Genomic DNA, 21,329 nt, shown 5'->3' on the forward strand with positions numbered 1-21,329 from the left:
ATGTATATAATTTCACGTTTACAAAGTTTTCCCTGTTTGTTCAGCTTAGAAATTGCAGTGTATCTCTTAAATATGTTTTGTTTGACTTTTCCTGTGCTCTAAATGTGAATCTTGCAATAATTTTGTGTTTTCTTTTCTTACATAGATCTGTGGTAATGATAAATATATACTCAGGAGTTAACTCGTTTAATTGATTATAATAATTAAGTGATATGGCAATTCATTGTGCAATTAATGCAAATAAACTTTGCATTATCTCATTAAACAGTTGGGAATGGCACTATTGCTGCTTTGCAAAACATTTTTCAAGGGGAGACTGGTCTTAGTGTTTGACCTTTTTTGCATATTGCAGATATCTTCTCTACTGCTTTCATATTCAACATTTCCTCTGCCTTTTGTTTTGGTTTTGTTTGTTTGTTTATTTTGGGTTTTGTTTGTTTATTTTGTTGTTTTGGGTTTTTCCCCCCTTGTTTTCAGTATTACTTTGGATTACTTTTAAATCTACTATTAAACTCCATCCTTTCTTTTGTGTTTTATTCAACTTACACCGTATCAAGACTAGTTAATCTTGCTTTCTGGCTGTTATATAGAAACCATAATGTTATAAAATTTATCTTTAGAGACATCTATGATGTCTATAATATGATCTGATTCTGCTTCTGTTGTTACTTATTGTATTAATGAAAAGGTTTTAATATATAAATTTTTCCCCTTTTAGTGGTTTTGAGTTTTTCTAAACCTTTACAGAAAAAAATTCTGATTGCAGTGCTGTAAACATTAGCATATGCGCTTAAGTTTATACACAGTTATAGTCTGTTTGGCTTCAAGGTACTATTTTCCTTGTGCATGAACATTTGCAGTGTTGGGGATTTATATTTGTGAGAATATTCATTATAGTAGAAAGAGGAAAAAAGAAAAACACCTCTGTCAACAAATATTTTAAAATGGTATGGTGTATTTAGGAAAAATGTCTCCTTTCCCCAAGTTTAATAAATGTGTTAATTTACTGTTTATCTCGCCCATCTTGTGATATGGGAAATTAGTGGCTTTGCAGATGAAAAATGTATGAGTAAAAAAATGCATTCATCTTCTTAGGCATCACCTGTTCCATTGACAGAAGGCACAAATGATTTATAATTATTGCATCATTCTCAGATTGATAAATCATTGATCTTCATGGCATGTGTTTTGGAGCTACAATTCATGCAACAGAAATAAATAGGTTTAATCATTGAATGGTGATTTTAAGCTGAGAATGTTTTTCACATTATGCTTGTGTTGTGGTTTAACCTGGTAAGCAGCTAAACACCACCCAGCTGTTCGCTTGTTCCCCCCCGTGGGATGGGGGAGAGAATCGGAGGAAAAAAAAAAAAGGTAAAACTCGTGGGTTGAGATAAAGACAATTTAATAGGACAGAAAAGAAAGGGAAAATAATAATAATGATAAAAGAATATACAAAACAAGTGATGCACAATGCAATTGCTCACCACCTGCTGACTGATGCCCAGCCAGTTCCCGAGCAGCAGACTCCTGGCCAGCTTTTCCCCTAGTTTATATACTGAGCATGACGTCATATGGTATGGAACAGCCCTTTGGTCTGTTTGGGTCAGCTGTCCCGGCTGTGTCCCCTCCCAACTTCTTGTGTACCCCCAGCCTACTTGTTGGCAGGGTGGTGTGAGAAGCAGAAAAGTCCTTGACTAGTGTAAGCCCTACTTAGCAACAACTAAATCATCAGTGTGTTATCAACATTATTCTCATCCTAAATCCAAAACACAGCACTATGCCAGGTACTAGGAAGAAAATCAACTCTATCCCATCTGAAACCAGGACAGCTGGTATATTTTTATATATTATAAAAAGTGTATGGCAGAGAAACAAGCTGCAGACAGGGAAGACCTTTTTGTAAATGACTCTACAGGGGAATGCTGGTCTTTGCACAGAATGGCAAACATGAAAGCTTGAAAAGTATCCATGGTGCATTTTCTTTGTAAACTACTGTCTTTTACATTATCCAGTGTGATCGTAGACTTCCTGGACATGAACGAGTCCTACAAAAACAACAATAGCTCTGATTTTTAATAGGAGACTGGGAAGTGAAGGAACAAAGTAGCAAAATCTCAAAATGTCCATATGTGGTACATGCTGTATTTCTGATGCTAATGTCTTCTTTCCTTTCCTTTTGCCACAGTTGTAGAACAAGCAACAGGAAGAGTTTGATGGGCAATGGCCAGTCTCCAGCTCTGCCTCGGCCTCATTCACCTCTCTCAGCTCATGCAGGTGATTTTCTATCTATGCTATTATTAAATTGTTAAAACCTCTATATGAGGAAAGGAAAACAGACAAATTCTCTATCCTACTACCCTTCTTTCCATTGTTTGTAATAGCAAAAAGTTGCTTATCATTCCGTCCAAATTTCCATTACGTTTAGATCCATAAATCCTATGTTATGGTCAGAAGCAGTCCAGAAATACCTAACATACATCATGTAGCTTCCCCCCCCCCACCTTGCATTCTGATGGTTTCTGATGCATTTTCTCCCCCCCTCTTTCCCTCTCTGGGCTTAGTTCAGCATGAATAGGATATAAAATAGCTTGTAACACATGGTAAAGCTAGAGGAGTCAGTGAGTAGGGTATTACATTCTGTTCCTAGTGCTTTTGCTCCCTAGGATTTGTGACATTAAGCACATCATTGCTGGAAATTTCTGTGCTTCAGTTTCCGCAAATAATACATTTGTTTCACTTCTAAAGCACCTGAAGCACTTAAATACTGAATGAAAGTCTGTAAATAAGAGACTTTACTGATATGATTGTCTTTATTTTGAAAAGGAACATTTTTAGCATATCAAAACACATTTCCTCAAACATTTATTGTCTCATGTTTTTGGGGCATTGGCTGTAACTACACACCAAAATTAAAGCCCCACACCAATCCTTTTATAGGCAATGACACTGAATACTTTGTAGAACTGCTCTCAGATGGTTGCTAAAAGAGAAGGTGCAGAGTTTCAGCTGCATTTTTTCAAGAGGATGGTGAGTTTAGTAAGGTATCTCCAGTTTTCTTGTGGTAGAAACATTATTAGAGAAAATATGGTGGTGGTTCTCACTCTGAGCAGCAGGCTATCACAATCAGGAATTCAGACAAGAACATGAAGATTTGTAAAGAGTTCAGGGCAGCATAGCATTTAAAACAAAAAAACCAAAGAAAATAATGGTGCAGACTTTTTTAAAACTCAAGAATTAAATGTTGGAATGTTTGGGATCCCTCTCTGGGCCCCCCAAATGCAAAAGTCACCACTTTGAACAGGGGATGTGTAGTCACCATAGAAAGAGGCTTTAGTTGTGCTGTGCTGATATGAAAGCAATAGCAATGCTCGCTGTGAGAATTAGCATGTCTGCTGCTACGAGTGACTATACCACCAGTTTGGAAACTGATGGCTTAGACCAGCGATCCCCAGCAGGCTTCAGAAGTACTGAGTGAGCAGCACGCATGACCTGGGACCTGAATATAAGTAGAATATTTGATAAATGCTGAAGAGTTCCTGTCTGGCAGTGGACTCGTGCCTTCAGCAAGTTGCTTCATTTTTTTAAGTAGGTTTCTCAAACCATAAAAGGGGAATAATGTTGATGTCAATGCTGTTGACAAGCAGCTTTGAAGGTGGAAAACTGATAGTATAAGGATTAAGACAGGTTAACTGTAAGCTGTGCCTTTTCCTTAAACTCAGCAGTATGCATTGTGTATTCAAAAACCTATTGTGAAAGTTTGGCAACTCCTCCAGTTATCCAGCATACAGTAGGTTCTCTTATGCTGATACCTTCTCCCAAGGTATGCATGCTGAACACTTCAGCAGCAGTAGGAAATCTCATCTGTGTTGAAAATTTGCATGTGTATGGCTGGCTCTGTTATTAGTTTGCCTCTATGTATAGTTAATTACAGTAAATATTTGCACAGCCATTGGCTCTTAGCTCAGCTGGCTAGTGTGCCTAGACTAGTCCCCTGAAGGGGCAATTTGAAGTTAGAGCATGCTCAGAGTCACCCTTGACAATTTTTCTGCTTTCTCTAGTGATCTATTAGATACTGCGTAGAGTTGACTTGGTAGGCAAGAATTTTTTTTTTTTTTTTTTTTTTTTAATTTGGGCACTGTGAATGTGATCCTGATTCACACAAATAAAAAAAGATGCAAATTTTGTGGTTAAAAGCACAGCAAAGCCACATAAGGTATGAATTTTTGTCTACATATACAGTAGAAGTTCAGTGTGTCAAGTGTTTAATGTACATAAATCCTTGGTAACCTAGGTCTTAAGAGAGATTGTGGATTTTTAGCAATGCTGCATTCTTGTGTTGTCAGAGCCACCAGGTCTTACCTGCACTGGCATCTGCACACTCAACTCGCCTTCCTGCTCTCTGTGGCAGGCTATAGTGGAGGCCTGTTCTTTTTGCTAAGTGCAGCAGAGTGATGTGACAAGGGACAGCGTGTGCTGTATTGCCTGCTGGCTTTATTCCTCTTGGCAGTCCTTGGCTGGGAGGAATTACTCCAAGTCAGAGAGGCCTCCGTGACTCCATTGAGAGAACCTGGTATATCTGCTGTCCAGCTGGATGATTTTAAGGTCTTTTTTGACTACATCTGCAAAGTAGCTGGGAGTGGTGAGATTCTACCAGAAAAGTTCCTTAAATCAGAAGCATTTATTTTGCAGCCTGCACCAGACCTTCTGCCAGGAGCATGGACTACAAGCTCCAAGTCTCAGAGGGACTAGAGATTACCCTCTTGGGACTTGTTTTAATATGCTTAGACATAGCGATGTATACTTCTATGACATTCTAGACCAGAAATTATGATATTCAATTATTTCTGTCCATATGCTGCAAGATTACATTTTACTGTTTTTTCATGTCTTGGAACGTTAATTGATCTTGGACTTCATATGTCAGGTAAGCATTAGATTGCCCTGCCACAGCCTATCTCCTGACACAGTTTTAAGAACGCTCACAATTGCTTCAAGGTGAGAGATTGGAAGGGAGATCTCTGAGGCCGCTTTCAAGGTCTGGACATACTCTGAAGTCACTTTGCTTTGGTTTTGGAAAGGAAGTGCCCAGAGGTTCCCTGTTGGGCACCTTCCTGATTCCATGAAGCAAGAAAATGAAGTACATAACCTGCTGTGGTTTGAGTAATTCAAATGGAAAGATGGGTAGATTATGCATGACCCTGATTGCCCGTGCCTTTTAAAAACCATTTTGGCTTCTGGTTTCATACTGTCAAAGCTTCTTTGCCAGATCTGTTTCTCTTAGGTACTGTATCCCACTATTGTACTCCCTGCTGTCAGGGTACTCCAGCCATCTCTGGGGAGAGACTGCTGTTGCCCTTACTGAAAATAGTTCCATTACATGCTCTTATGTATGTGAAGGGTCTAGAGCACTACAAAAAGGACATTGAGGTGCTGTAGTGTGTCCAAAGAAGGGCAATGAAGCTGGTGAAGGGTCTGGAGCACAAGTCTTATGAGGAGCAGCTGAGGGAGCTGGGGTTGTTTAGTCTGGAGAAGAGGAGGCTGAGGGGAGACCTTATTGCTCTCTACAACTACCTGAAAGGAGGTTGTAGCGAGGTGGGGGTTGGTCTCTTCTCCCAAGTACCAAGTGATAGGAGGAGAAGAAACAGCCTCAAGTTGTGCCAGGGGAAGTTTAGGTTGGATATTAGGAAAAATTCCTTCACCGAAAGGGTAGTCAGGCACTGGAACAGGCTGCCCAGGGAAGTGGTTGAGTCCCCATCCCTGGAGGTATTTAAAAGCCGTGTAGATGTGGTGCTTAGGGACATGGTTTAGTGGTGGACTTGGCAGTGTTCGGTTAACAGTTGGACTCGATGATCTTAAGGGTCTTTTCCAACCTAAATGATTCTATGATTCTATTTAAGTGGACTAGTTTCTGGACTTCATGTTTGTCCCATCTTAGTCATTATTGCAGGTCCTTATCCCTTTATTATAGACTATTCAAGTTGAAGGGAATCAAGATTGTCTGTCAGTCTCTTCAAAATCTGCCCAGGATCAATTTCTATTAATTATCATCTTGATAATCTTCAGTGTTATCCTGGGCCCTTCTTGTATAGTCCTAATAAGATTGATTGCGTTGCTTGGTAATTTGGTGCCTCAGAGGTATCTGAAGTCAGTATTTTCATCCCTTGTGAGGACACCCTTGGATCCACAAACAACCTGTTCTCTTTTACGTTAATTCATTGCTTGTTGGGAGAACAGGCAAAATACGTACTTAGTTACCTTTAGTTGCATCCCATACCTGAGATGAGTTTTATTTGGACCATTAGTTTAAGCTACCTGTGGTGTTGTTTTTTCTCCCCAAGACCTCACATCTTCAAGAGCAAAAGAAGTGCTATGCATTCTCTGTGTTAATTGAAGCAAGGTGTGTGAAGGCATGTTATGAATCTCAAGGTGGAGTTCTCTTAGAGTGCACTGCATTAGCGCTGTATTGGGTTTGCGTGGCAAGGTTTTGGTAGCGGGGCAGCTGCAGGGGTGGCTTCTGTGAGAAGATGCCAGAAGCTTCCCCTACGTCCAATAGAGCCAGTGCCAGCCGGCTCCAAGACGGACCCGCTGCTGGCCAAGGCTGAGCCAATCAGTGATGGTGATTGATAGCGCCTCTGGGATAACATATTTAAGAAGGGGGAAAAAACCTGCTGCACAACAGCAGCTGGAAGAGAGTGGAGTGAGAATATGTGAGAGGAACAACTCTGCAGACACCAAGGTCAGTGAAGAAGGAGGGGGAGGAGGCGCTCCAGGCACCAGAGCAGAGATTCCCCTGCAGCCCCTGGTAAAGACCATAGTGAGGCAGGCTGTCCCCCTGCAGCCCATGGAGGTCCACAGTGGAGCAGATATCCACCTGCAGCCCATGGAGGACCCCACGCCAGAGCAGGTGGATGCGCCCCAAGGAGGCTGTAACCCCGTGGGAAGCCTGTGCTGGAGCAGGCTCCTGGTAGGACCTGTGGACCCGTGGAGAGAGGAGCCCACGCTGCAGCAGGTTTGCTGGCAGGACTTGTGACCCTGCAGGGGACCCATGCTGGAGCAGTCTGTTCCTGAAGGACTGCACCCCGTGGAAAGGACCCATGTTGGAGCAGTTTTTGAAGAACTGCAGCCCATTGGAAGGACCCACGTTGGAGAAGTTTGTGGAGGACTGTCTCCTATAGGAGGGACCCCATGCTGGAGCAGGGGAAGAGTGTGAGGAGTCCTCCCCCTGAAAAGGAGGGAGTGGCAGAGACAATGTGTGATGAACTGACTGCAACCCCCATTCCCTGTGCCTCTCGGAGGGAGGAGGAGGTAGAGAAATCAGGAGTGAAGTTGAGCCCAGGAAGAAGGGAGGGGTGGGGGGAAAGTGTTTTAAGATTTGGCTTTATTTCTCATTATCCTACTCTGATTTGATTGGCAATAAATTAAATGAATTTCCCCGAGTCAAGTCTGTTTTGCCTGTGACGATAATTGGTGGGTGATCTCCCTGTCCTGTCCCCTTGACCCACGAGCCTTTCATTATATTTTCTCTCCCCCTGTCCAGCTGAAGAGTGGGGAGTGATTGATAGAGCAGCTTGGTGGGCACCTGGCATCCAGCCAAGGTCAACCCACCACAAGCACTCATGCCAATATCTGTGGCTTTGCTTGAGTATGTTTTCATCTTCAGTATCTGCAGAGCAATCATTTAGAGGTCTGGTTGCACCTTCAGAAACAATGTGCCATTACTTCAGGCCTCATTGAAGAGTTCAGGTTGCTACTAGGTAATCATAACAGTCTGGATTGGAGTTATCCAAAATGGAGATCGGATGTGAGCAATATTGCTCTATTTCAGAAGAAAAGCTTCTTGAACATAATTGTAATTCTTCGCGGTGCATTTTACACTCACTCTTTCTTGTAGTCCTGCTTTTCTCACAGGTTCGGACTGAATTGAAGGCATGGGCTGTTCTCTAGTTTAAACAGGCATTCTTTGAGGAGGACCAGTGGCCCAAGTTTAGGATGATGATTGCCCCATATGAGAAAGTCATGTGTAGATCTCAATGAACTTTATCCTCTTCCCCTCCCATTTTCATTGTTTGCTCTGGAAATAATGGAGGATTGTTCCTACACAGGAGTCTGTTATTAATCTTTACAGATGCACGCTGAATTGGACAAACACTGAGTACTTACATAAAGAAAGTTTTTTAATTGTTAGCCTTACCATCTCAGTCATTCTCAGATTCATGTGGTAGGATAGGAGGGGGAGAGGAAGTGAGATAGCACCACGCTGATGAAGTAAATACATTGTGCAAGGCGCAAATAGCGCATGAGTAGCACCCATCAAAGAAGGGACAGGCTCATTTGTAAGCAACAGGAACAGTGAAGGCTCGTGGGCTATAGTAAAGAGTTATCAGAGCAGTAAATAGTCCAAGGCTTGATAGCGCACAAAGAGGTATAAGGTCTGAGACTGATGGTTAAAAAGGGGATAGGAAAAAGACAATGTATACAACAGATATTATATATCTTTGTTATATACATTAATTACTAATAAAATACATTTGATGCCCTTTTCCTCTGTGCAGGACCTGAAGCTAGGTGCAGAGATAATTTGTGTTGGTGGAAAGTCAGATTTTAGTTTGCAACTGAAGACCCCCACTATGCCTTATGCATATCCGTAAAGATCATAAAAGATTTCAAGAAGAATTTCAGCTTTCACTATGAAAAGTCTTTCTTATGAAAATAGAAAACAAATCTATACCAGTGTAATTTCTTTGGGTTCAAACCTTCGTCATTATTAGTAACTGTCTTAGGTTAGTTGTTTGGATGTCCTTTGCCTTTAGTATCTGGGCTGGAAGCCGTTAAACCTGATGAAAGATCCTTGTAGTTTTTGCATGAACTGTGGATACTTTCAGAGTTGTGGGAAGTGAAGGGTTGCAGCATCAGCTTGGACACTGTCTGGTGCCCTGGTTGCTAATAGGCTTTTCCAGCTGACTGCCTGCTGCTGTGTAGGCAGGTCATCTGCAACACCCAGCCTGCAAAGTGAATAATTATAATCTCAACACGTCAGGGCATTCAGGTATCCCCACCTCAGCAGTCACAGGAACTTGTTCCTGTGGATGCTACTAACCCCTAATGATTAATAGTTATGAGTGGTGCTGTTTAATTGTATCTGCTGTAGGAGCAAGATTTAGCTGTTAGGAGCAATGCTGTAAATCTTACTTGTCTATATTTTAGTAAAATGTTTCATGTGGTGCCACTAAGATGACAGGTACTAGGACAAGAATTGCAAGATAAGTAGGAAATTGTTTAAAGGGGAGAGGATGGAGGTTGTGCTAAAACGAGAAATATTATAAAGTGGGAGCGGAAGTTATCAGTAGAGTCCTCAGTTTTTGGTTTTGTGTCCAAACCTTTTTAATCTTTTCATAAGTGACATCATTGGCATAAAATTACTGTAGCTGATGTAAAGTTGGAAGACATCCAGTATGGATCAGCATTGGGAAACTGTGTTGAGGTGACTGAATGATCTTGAAGACTGGAATAAAAAAGTACAAAATTACATAGCAACATGCAGCATTTTGTGCTGGAGGACCAGTAACAGAAATGTCTACTGTAAGCTCTGGACTCATCTATTATAAGGAATTTAGGGAAGGACCTGACTGCATTTTCTGGATCAGATGGTGTTAGCAAGGATCAGTCTAGTGTAGCTTTGAAAATCAAATCTCCGAAAATGTATAAAGGAAGTAATTTTCAGTTGAATCTGGGAGGATTTCATGACACTGTACAATGTCCTGGTTAGATTTCATCTGGAATACTGCATGCTTTTGTGGCCATATGTGTTCAGATGGGATCACGTAGGGAAAGGCTAGTAGGACAGAATGTGAGAGCTTTTTGTGTAAGAATAAGAGACTGTTACTTGCTTGGCTTAGCAAAAAGGAAGACTGAAAAGCCTGTGTTGTCATCTAAATCAGTCAGAGGTGTTTTCTTCATGGAATGAGAAGAGAAATACATGCTGGCCGTATATGCCACAACATGAGGGTTCCTGAAGAATTATCCACTAAGTGTGGCAGTGACAAACGCGACTTTTCCTGTTGGATTCAATAAATTTATGAATGGGATTATATGATGAAATTGCCTAAAACAGAATTTAAGGCCAAGGAGGTCTTACCTCCACTTGTAATCCTTTTTCTAGGATTTTCTAGGTCTTCCTAGACCTTTCTAGGCAGACACTGTTAGAGTGCTGACTGCTAATATTCTGCTCTCACTACATTAGTACTTGTTGCTTGTATCAGATAATTTCATTTGGTAGATGTACTTTAGCTAGCTACTGTGGGAATAAATGAGATAGTGTTTTACTTTGACGAGATGCAGCTGTGCCCTTGAGGCTTGTTACAAACAGGTTTGCAGGAATGCAGCTGTGGCCTTGAGGCTTGTTACAAACAAGTTTGTGAAACTTAGAGGCAGAAAAATAAGGATGAGATTGGATACATCCCTGAAAGAGGAATTCGCGTGCACCAGCTTGAAGAACCAATGGGTAACGCTGAGGGGACGCGTGGACGCAAGACAGTAGCCAGGGTTTTGCTTGCTCGTGAACACTAGATCATATTATAAAAGGGATAGACTGTAAAAATAAAGTTTTCTTCGCTTGTCTTCACCTAAATTCATACGCGGAGTCTGTGATTAATTGCCACAAATGGTGACCCTGACGTGATTCGGTCCTAAGAACCGCGGACGAGAGAGCGGCCGGTGGCAAGCCCAGTTGAACTTTATTGCAGCAGACCATAGAGCTGAACTTAATTGCAGTGGACCAGAGAGCTGACCTATACTGCAGCAGACCAGAGAGCTGCTTGTGGACAATTAATCGCCTCGGGAAAAAGAGGTGAGCAGCTGGGGACAGGAAAATGGGGGCACAAATGTCCTCGGAAGAAAAATCTATTTTGCATATATTTTTGCAAATCCTTGCAAAAAGGGGCATAAATTATGATGAAGGAAAGGTTCGGTTGTTGTTAACTTGGTTGCGAAAAAACGGGCAACAAGCAAACGCAGTGACCGCGTTCCAGGTGGAGACTTGGGAGGAGGCAGGAAAAGTGTTATGGGAAGCGGCCACCAGGGGGGACAGTAATGCCACAAGTGTTTTGACGACATGGCGTTTACTGAAAGACTCTTTAGAACAATTACAGTCAGACCGAAAGGCTGCAGCTTTTGCTACCGCTCCGGAGCTAACCCCGCAGGGCACGCCAGAAACACCGCCATCGGGTTCGTCCTCCGACATGCCCTTGCTCGCGGGTGCTCAGGCTGCACAACCCTCCGCCCCTCCCGCGCCGCCGCTACCCTCTGCGCCGTTTTCTCCTTCACCCGCTCCTATGGCTTCAACACCTCTGCTAGACCTCCCGATCCCTGCAACCAGTACCCCTCCACTTCCCCGCCCGCCCCCGGCCCCTGCTGCGTCGGCACTCTTACCGCCTTTCTCTACTGCTTCTAATGCCGATACTCCACAAACCCATAATCAATTGCCGCCCGAGGAATGGGGGGCGTCAGCCCCTGCTACGAGGTGGCAAAAGACTAGACACCAAGCATTGCAAGCGGGGGATACAGCTTTTTGTTCAGCAATAGCATGTCCCATCATACGCAGCAACGGAAATGTCCCCGATGAGCATGAACCTTTTGGCTATAATGTTTTAAAAGATCTACGACAAACAGTTGCCGCGCATGGACTGGGTTCTCCTTTTACACAATCCCTGCTACGGGGAATATTTACAAATGAAATAGTACCATTTGATATATGCATGCTTACTAATCTTATATTGACCCCAACGCAAAAGGTGATCTTTGAAAGCACCTGGTGTACCGCCTGCCAAAACGCCACAATTATCAATATGCAGCGACAACAAGGCGACCCTTTACAAGGGGCAGGACTCCCACAACTTATGGGGGATCCGCCGTTAAATCACCCAACGTTACAGGCACGATTACGACCAGAGATATTAGCACAAGGCAGAGACCTTGCTTTACAGGCATTACTAAGAGTGCCGGATGCCAGAAGAGCGACAAAATCATTTACATTAATAAAGCAAGGGACAGGAGAGGGATATATCTTATTCTTAGATCGTCTTAAAGAGGCTTTGGAAAAACAAGTCGAAAATGCAGAAGCAAGAGAGGTCCTACTCTTAAAATTAGCCTTTGAAAATGCGAATACGGACTGTAAAAAAAGTGCTTTTGCCTCTAAAAAAATCCCTCCTTAATGGACATGATAGAAGCTACCCAAAAGGTGGGGTCAATGTCCCATCATATGGAAACATTAGCTACAGCTTTTGCCACCTCAATGAAACTGCAGAAATCATGTTTCTTCTGTGGAAAAACTGGACATTTTAAAAGAGATTGCCCACAACTAGGAAAAAGAGATACGACGAGCTCTAAACAGGTATGGACTTGAAATAGCCCCTGAAAAGGTGCAAAAAACTCAGCCTTGGAAATATCTGGGCTGGAAAATCTTGCAACAAACAATTGAACCTGCAAAAACAAAAAGGGGGAATGCCAGGAGCCACTCCAGCAGACAGACTATGTAAAGCCGTGTATGTGTTAAACTACCTGAATATGTCTGAAAATAATATTCCTGTTATTATCTCTCATTTTCTGTCTCTTCAATCAAAAGATTTAACAGCCACACCACAGAAGGCCCGAGTTTTTACAAAATTGCTACAAACAGGTAATTGGGAAGGTCCTTTTGATCTACTAACCTGGGGCAGAGGGTATGCTTGTGTCTCAACAGATGTAGGACCTAAGCGGGTACCTGCAAGGTGCGTAAGACCGGCTCTTGCACTGGATAACAAGAACGAACAGCAGAAGATACTGAACTCTGAGAAGACTGATGGGGAATGACTTATCAGATAATCCCGAATTAATCCATAAAGCAAAGATTTGAAGTTAGCAAATTACAAGTCAGTGATGGATTTGGTTGGCTGAATCGCTTACTAACAAGTTGGGGAATTGGCGGGTGGATAATGTCTCTAATCAAAATGGGTCTTTTCTTGTTACTAATATTTTGTGCTATAATAATGATAGTTTCTTGTCTAGTGTTTTGAGTACAGAAAATGCTATAGAATATGATTAAACAAGCTTTTGTAGTAGAAAAACAAAAAGGGGGAATTGTGGGAATAAATGAGATAGTGTTTTACTTTGACGAGATGCAGCTGTGCCCTTGAGGCTTGTTACAAACAGGTTTGCAGGAATGCAGCTGTGGCCTTGAGGCTTGTTACAAACAAGTTTGTGAAACTTAGAGGCAGAAAAATAAGGATGAGATTGGATACATCCCTGAAAGAGGAATTCGCGTGCACCAGCTTGAAGAACCAATGGGTAACGCTGAGGGGACGCGTGGACGCAAGACAGTAGCCAATGAGATGGGTTTTGCTTGCTCGTGAACACTAGATCATATTATAAAAGGGATAGACTGTAAAAATAAAGTGTTGTCGTCTTCTTCGCTTGTCTTCACTTGTCTTCACCTGTCTTTGCCTAAACTCATATGCGGAGTCCATGATTAATTGCCACAAGCTACATTGTAACAAACAAAGCCGTTTGCACCCTATATTTTAGTTGCTTTGAATCACACTGGAGGCATTTGCGTGTGTGCATCAACTTTAGAGTTAGTTTCCCTGGATTTTTAACTTTAATCCTGTCGTTTTTGTCTGAGGTAGGTGATAACGAGTACTGGCTTACTACAATCTATTTGAAGCAAAGAAGAATCTCTCATATGCAGCTTCTGTGCTATTCTGCTTTAGCTACAGTCTGTGTTGACTGGATTTTGGGGAAAGGAGGACTAGGTTTGTAAATGAATGAAGCCTTAGTGTGTTTTCATGGTGAAATACGAGAATGCTGAAAGCTACAGATAAAGCAGGGTTCTGAATCTCTTTTAAAAGAAAACCGATATTTACAGAAAGGAAAATAATACAGTATTTCAATTATTCTGATTGTTGTCACATGTAGAAAACCAGAAACTTTTTTGCTAAAATCAAACTTTTTATTTAGTCTTGCTTTTGGGTAAAGTGAAACTCTTCTAGCAATGTCAGAGCACCTTCTACTAGTTTAGGGACTGGAGAGGAAAGAGTAAGTGGTAAGTTACATGCAGATACAACTGACTTTTATGTCCTATTAAAACAGCACTGCCAGTATTTTAAGTAGTGGTCAGAACATGTGAAGATCCCACTGTTCTTGTTGTGCTCACTGTAAGTATAGTTCATCTGGTTTTCTCTTGTTGCTGCTACTGTCTCCTAGTGCATTGGGCTGTGGGAATTGTGCTATGTCTCATCAGTATAAAGTTCACATTTCTTCTGGACCTAGGTTTCAATGTTAATTCCAGTTTGGAGAAATTAAAAAAATACAGGTGCAGCTCTCTTACCCCTTCATGTCTGTCTAATGCTAGTATCTTCTGGAAGCAAGTGAGTGCTAGTGAGCAAGCCAGGAGATTTCAGTGACATCCAGGATGAGAGTAAGGGATCTCCTTGAAACAAGCCAGCTGCTAACCATAGCAAAGCTATTTAGCAAAAAGTCTGGGTAGAGAAGGCCTCCCTTGGCAAACAGATTTAAAGAGCTTGCAAACCTTCCTTGCCGTTACTGGGGAAAGTCGTTTGCTGGCATGAAGCATAATTAGTCCAGTTTTTGAAATAGCTTGAGCTCTTCACTTCTGAGCAGATCTCAGTGGAAAGCACCTGCAGAAGTATTCAAAATGATTCTGCTGCCCAACTGTGTGTTCTGCTGACTGGCACGGTTTGTTATGGTATGAAAGTCAGACCTGTAGCTGTTGATGGTTTCTTGTGTATTGTTCGCTTCACAGCATGGGTTCACCACCAAGTAAACTGACACAGAAAAACGTATGTTCTATGGTATTGCTATTGTTATATTGTATTGCTGTGGTGCTGATGTACTGTGATTCATTTAAAAAGACCATCAAATAATGACACCAAGACTTCAAACTGGAGCTGTCTTTTGATCCATTAGGAATTTGAGATAACAATTATCATTCACTGTTATCCCCTCAGTACTAACAGAAAGTCATTGCATCAGAAACTCTTTAATTTGTAAGTAAGTAGACAGCTATTAAAAGTACATTAATAATATACAGTGACTGTAACATATGCCTCTCTAAAAGATTTAAAACATCTTCCCTCTGTGGCAAAGACACAGGACTTCTTGAAGCTACTTACAAACCAATCACAATTACTCTGGATATAGTTTTCTTAACAATAGCTGCTTGCAAAATGAGCTGCCCTGTGTATTGTCATCAGGTAGAGTATTGTTTTGGTATGTATGTTGATTGCCTATTCGTTGTGTTACTTGTCCCAAAGGATACTGGAGTTAATTACCTACCTAATGCCTGACCACCAGTCGGGTTTACTTTACCAGGTCAGAAACATCAACAGTAATCTCAGCAGCATAGAGATACCCTAGGACTAAAACATACAACAGCCAGCAGATCACAAAGAACAGCAGAATTTGACTAATAAGCAAGCACTGCACATATGGACAGAGAATTAACTGGCACTGGTTTTTATTTGAAAGTCTCCCAGGTATTGACTTGCAGATGGGTGGATGAATGCCATGATGGATGAAGGTCACGTATAGGACACTGCTTCTAACCTATCTTGCTTTTCTAGAACACCACACTCTAAACCCTTAATAGCACTAGCTGTTTCTCCAGTCATTTGGGGTTTGGATTTTCATTCTCTGTTTCCAGGCTTGTCCAAGTTCTTAGACTTCTAGATAAACCTGCAGGATTTAGTATCCAGGTATTACATATACAGCTTTACCAGTTTTGTTAGTTTAAAAGCTTGTTTGCTTATTGGAAACAGTGCTTGCAAATTGATTTTCCTAATAACAGGATCTGATGCTCTCCTGAATAAGACTTTGACTTCTTCAGGTTTTATCTGTAATGAAGTAATCTTTGTTGTTTCTAGTGAGGTAGTTTGCAGCGCTGCATCTCCTCAAATCCACCGCAATAGTTATAAAATTATTGCATCTTTCCACCATGTTTTTTGCTTCTTTGTGAACGTTAAGTATATGTTCTGACTAACTGATAGACAGTTAGGCATGTTGTTGATGTGTATTAAATAAGTATATATCCATATATAACTTTTAAATAGCTATCAGTGGAAAGGAATTTGATTTGTCAAATTATTTCCTGTCAAAAGCTGTTTATGTCTCACTGCATTAAGCCTAATTCTCTGCTTTTCTGCCAGAGTTTAAGGTAGCTTCTTTGTCTTTTTTCCTCTTATCTAAGTCCACAACACACTCCCAATTGCAGCTATTTTTTTCTAGTGCAGTAGCTAAAGTTTGCGACCATGTTTTCTTTGCACAGTGTTACAATTTTTTTTTAGCTTATCTTTATTAAAATAAGGTCTGGTAGCAGCAAAAGAAATCCAGTTAGCTGTTAAATTAAATGAACTGTTGCTCTCAGTAATTTGGTGTTTGCAGTTCATGCAGGACAAGAATAAATTGTGGTGGCCCTCAAATATTGAAATCTGTGCCACGTGCGTGGCTTCAGATTCCTTCTGCTCCCCCCCCCAATCCCTTCAGGGAATGAAAATCCTTGCCACCTTGAAATTATCTAGGCCCTCAGAAGTGTCTGAAGAGTAATGAAGAAGCTGGGGTCTTGAGGGGGAGGAGGGAATGTTGGAGGGACATAATTCAGCCGTGATAGATAAACGGACAAAAAAGAGTTGGGGGTATTGGCCAGCAAGAGTGGAATCCTTGTCTCTCAGGGCCGTGGGAAGAGCAGCTGCAAAGATGTGATTTAAGCACAGCTCAAAAAGCATCTTGCCATCTGCTTCTGGCCAAAAAAAGGTAGGGAGGGGGGTTCTCTGTGTTTGCTACCTAATGGCTCCATGATTACACTTTCTGTTATAGAATTAATGGGATCTGTTAAGGACATCACTATGAAAAATGCAATGTTAGTTCAAAACTTTGAGTAGAAATCAAGGCCGCTTGAAGTCTTTTAAAGACTCATTCTTTTGTACTAGCCTTTTCACACATAGGTAATAATTTTCTCCTCAAAAATTAAATGTTGATTCTAACTGAATACATAGAAGCTTTTTTTTTATCTGTTGCTTAATGTTGCAGTCTCATTTATGTCCAAAAATAAAATACTACAACAAATACATTACTTTAATGTATCCTTATTACTTTAATGTTCCTTATTTAAGGAAAGATTGATTTTTAGATGTATGCCAATGCTACTTTAAATCAAATCTTTTTAGCTTTTGTGGTGTTTTTTTTCTTTTTTCCAGGGGTCATCTTTATTTCTTCTTTAGATACTGTGTCTCCTCTAGTTATAGGTGCTGAGGAGCAGAGGTGGAAGGAGTTGCCTTCTTTCTGCACTCATGTTGGTTAGCAGGAGTTTGGGTGCTTTAATATTAAGAAGTAACAGACCCTAAAGTTATAACCTGTTCACAATGTGCAGTCGCTTCTTCTCATCACAGAGGGTGGTTGCCTTTTCATGCCTTGGTCTAACAAACTAAAGAAAAAAATTTCATTCAGCATGTTTTGCCTGCTTGTTTGGGGTTCAGAGATAGAAAAAAAATTGAACAATGAAAAATTCACACTAAAACTCCTCTGGAAATGCTTTAGAGACTTTGTGTAAGGGCTAAACCCATGCTTTGATTGGGATTTTTCTATCTTTCAAGTATTTGTGTGATTTTAAAAAAAATACCTTGTTTCTGACGTTCAAAATATATTTCTTTCAAGCTAAAATACTGTTTTTGTAAACTTTAATTCTCAAATTCTCAAATTAATTTTATAATTCTCAAATTAAATTCTCAAATTAAAGGGTTAAATAGAGGGTTTTCTATGAGTTATAAAATCCAATAATTAAAAATCAAATATACATGAAATGTAACTTGAAATAAGATTCTATTTCAGAGTTTGTTTTCTCAGAGACCGTGAGAGAAGAAATTCTGAAATTAGTTTCTAACCTGCCTGGAAATGCTAGGATTAGTATGTCTGAATGTTTTTTTTCTGTTTTATTGTTTGTTTGGTTTTTGGTTTTGTTTTTTTTTTTGGGGTGGTGGTGGTGGTGTTTTTTTTCCCTAATAATTATTTATTTGTGTATTCCTCCCCCCCCCCCCCCCCCAGGAAACAGTCCTCAAGATAGCCCTAGGAATTTCTCTCCCAGTGCCTCATCCCACTTTTCTTTTGCACAAAGGTAAGAGGTTGTTTGTAGTACGCAACATGCATTTTGCATAGAGGAAATGTTGTTGGACCCAGATATTAAAAGATGATTGCAAATACATAGCTATATCTGTCAAGTCTATCACTTAGAATGACAAGTGTTATCTCTCTTACGTAAACTCTCTTAAACCTCAGTTGCAACAAAATTGTACTGAATGATTGATACAATGCAATCATACCTTTTTAAAAGTTAAAAAAAATTTTTTTTTGTTAATGACTTAATTGTAATGTATCCAATTCAGACATTGTCTCCTCATCCATTGAAATATGGGAAATTTTAAGCTACATCTAGTTTTTTCTTATTTATTTTTTTTATTAACCATGTAAAAGAAGTGCATAGCTTATAAGAGCCCTATTATAGAGGTCCTGAGTTCAGGGCTTGATTTTACTGGCAGCAGCAATACAGTCAGCATACCTTCAATACCCGACCTTGACCTGTTTCACTATCTGTACCACTGAGACAGTCAGCTTTGTCATAGGAGTGTTGTGAGGATTAATTATTGCTAGTAGAATTTTTTAAGACCTAAAATGAATTTGAACCGTAACCAAAGTTGATAGCATGTCATGGGAGACTGCCTATTTGTGCCAGCATGGTTCCATATCACTTAACACCTTGTCAGCCTACCTCAAATAATATGTTCATTAAATCTAAGCCTGGGAGGGTAGGCAGAGTTTATATGTTGACCCAAGAGTATACACACAAAAAATGAAATTGGAATGCTGTGGCTTTCTTTGTCATTAAACAGTGCGATGCATGTAACTTGCATTTTCAGTGCGACAGCACTTGCCGCTATAGCTTTACTTCCTTTATTTTGGGGAGTTCATGAAAGTTGCACACACAAGCTCTCAAAAGTAAATGCAAGGAAATGGTTTAACTCTTTCTAAAAGCTGCAAAGGGGAGAAGACTTTACTTCTGTATTCCTTTTATTATTATCTGAATCAAATTCATCTGTGATAGTAGATCTTGTCAATCTTTCTAATAGCATATGATGTCACTTTTTTAATCAACGTCTTAAAGTTGAGTATTTCTTTTGAATCTACTTCCTCTTGATAATATCCTTAAAAAAAGGAAAGATATCTCTCCGTAGATTACATTTATTTGTGAACATATTTTTAGAAAGATTCATTAAATCTTGAAATAGCTTATAATGGAAAAAGCAGATGTGAAAGATCGACCATTATTTAGAAATATAGCGGGCAAGAAGTAGTTTTCCTTTCCCACCAGTAATCAACAGAAAGTTGAAATCATTATGTTTTTGCAAACCTTAAAATTCAGGAGGAAAAAATGAATTTGTCTATCAGTGATTCATTTAGATTTTGACCATTTTTAGAGCCCTGTAATGATGTTAATTTCAAAATGAAATTTTAAATAAAATCTTTCTTTTAAAGGAGTGCTAACACAAGAAGTTTCTGTCATTTCAAAATATTTCACCACTTCAGTGGGATTCAAGAAACTTCTTCAGAGCAGTTTTCTATGGAAACTGATTTTGTTCTATGTTTATAGCAAAAAAGTTTGATAAAAAAGTTTAAAACAATGTTAATGTAAAATTTTCTTATCAATTTGGTATGTGTGTTATGGTTGTCTTCATATAACCTATAATAGGATGCATTTTGGTAGTAAAATAGCCTGTGCGTTAATGACAGCAGTTTTCAGACTTCTGACTTTATGCCTTTTCTGTTATGTTTTGTAAATTTAATGAAGATACAAAGGAAGGGAAGGACAGTGTGTGTGTGTGATGCAACAGGTAGAAGGAGCAGAGGTGAGGCGTTATAGGCGTATGGATAGTCCTTTTCCATCCACTCCCCCTCAGTCAGTGGGGATACCAAAAAACTGGGGAAGTGTAAGGGAGGAAAAAGCAAAGGGAGTGGTTTGGAGGCCTCCTGTGGGAAAGGAGGGCTTCCCGGGATAGCAGTTTCTCATCAGCTGCAGGCCATGCCACACAGCTGCAATAGGAAGGGGAGCTGCAGCAGGAAGGCAGCCCTCCACTGCGCTGCCAGCTGGTGCGCTGGGCTGGAGGCAGCCTTCCCAATGGCCCCTCGGCAACGAGCAGGAGTGTCACCTTCCTCTGCCCACATCTGGTGGGGCGATTGATGCTGGGGAATAGCCTGCACTTCTGGTAGCGGCTGCTAAGGCCTCTTCTGCTGGTACATACGAGTCCAGTGTCCACAAGCCCATGGGTAGGTAACAGATCCTGCTTTCCAGAGCTGCTGGGAAGTGGGTAGGACTGCACTGTAGTGCAGGGACAAGCGGTGTATGAGAGTCCAGGGAAAAATGCTGTAGGGGCTTGCTACCCTTTTTCCCCTTATTCCCTTATGGATGCCTCCTATTCTTCTGCCTTTGCTTCCCAGATACTTTCTGTGATATCCCATCCCTGTCTTCGATGTCCCTTCTGTGTGAGAATTGCTATGTGATGCAGGAACCCTGTTCAATATAAGTTATTCAGTAAGGAAGTATTTTCTGTCTCACAGCTGCAGAATATATGGGTCTTACCCATGTTTAAATACCTTCCAAGTTCTTGTTCTTTCAACTGTGAACATATTTAGCTTGTGCAGCTGAGCCGAAATGAAGAGAAAACTTTTTTTGGAATTGTTCATTCATCTGGAGGTAGCTCATGCATAGCTGGGGGAAGGGGAGGAGAATTAATGAATTAAAAACAAAATTATGGCAGAGGAAGAAGTTTTTTCCAGAGTTCAGTCTTTGATACAGTCAGCAGTCCCTCTACCACATGTTCTCTTTATATTTTAACACTAATTATGCACTGTAGTTTGCAATTGGCAACATTTCGGGTATGGTTCTTGACCTCTCTTCTCACACTATTATTCAAAGTCCCAGAGACTTGTGGATGGATAAATGGCAGTAGGAAATAAGGTATTAGAATGGAGAGAAGCCAAAGGGATTTTTAGACAGTTAGCTTGAAGGGTAGGGAAGTTGCATCAAGAGGTTTAAGGTTCCTGATTTGGCATGACTTTAGTTCTCCTTTATGGAATTATATTTTTTGTGCAGATCAGACTTGAGAGATGATCTTTGTACTGGCTGTAAAGCAGAGCTTCAATTCTCCTATCTCCTCTCTCCCACTATCATATTGTGTGTTAATAAAAACTAGTCCTGTTTTGTTATTTATTTATGTATTATTTTACTTTTT

The 21,329-nt window shown here is 40.6% G+C and overlaps 1 protein-coding gene across 1 annotated transcript in view; it reads left to right on the forward strand.

Moving 5' to 3' along the window:
• The window catches only part of LOC309601736 (microtubule-associated serine/threonine-protein kinase 4-like), a gene marked incomplete at both ends in the record, with an annotated part of 118,653 nt that overhangs the window by 37,469 nt on the left and 59,855 nt on the right, over positions 1–21,329 (forward strand). Inside the window, 2 exon segments of the mRNA XM_082334899.1 lie at positions 2,189–2,277; positions 18,091–18,160. Of these exon segments, the coding sequence (XP_082191025.1) occupies positions 2,189–2,277; positions 18,091–18,160 (159 nt within the window).

This window comes from Platalea leucorodia, assembly GCF_965183815.1.
Source record: "Platalea leucorodia genome assembly, chromosome: W".
Classification (NCBI taxonomy): domain Eukaryota; kingdom Metazoa; phylum Chordata; class Aves; order Pelecaniformes; family Threskiornithidae; genus Platalea; species Platalea leucorodia.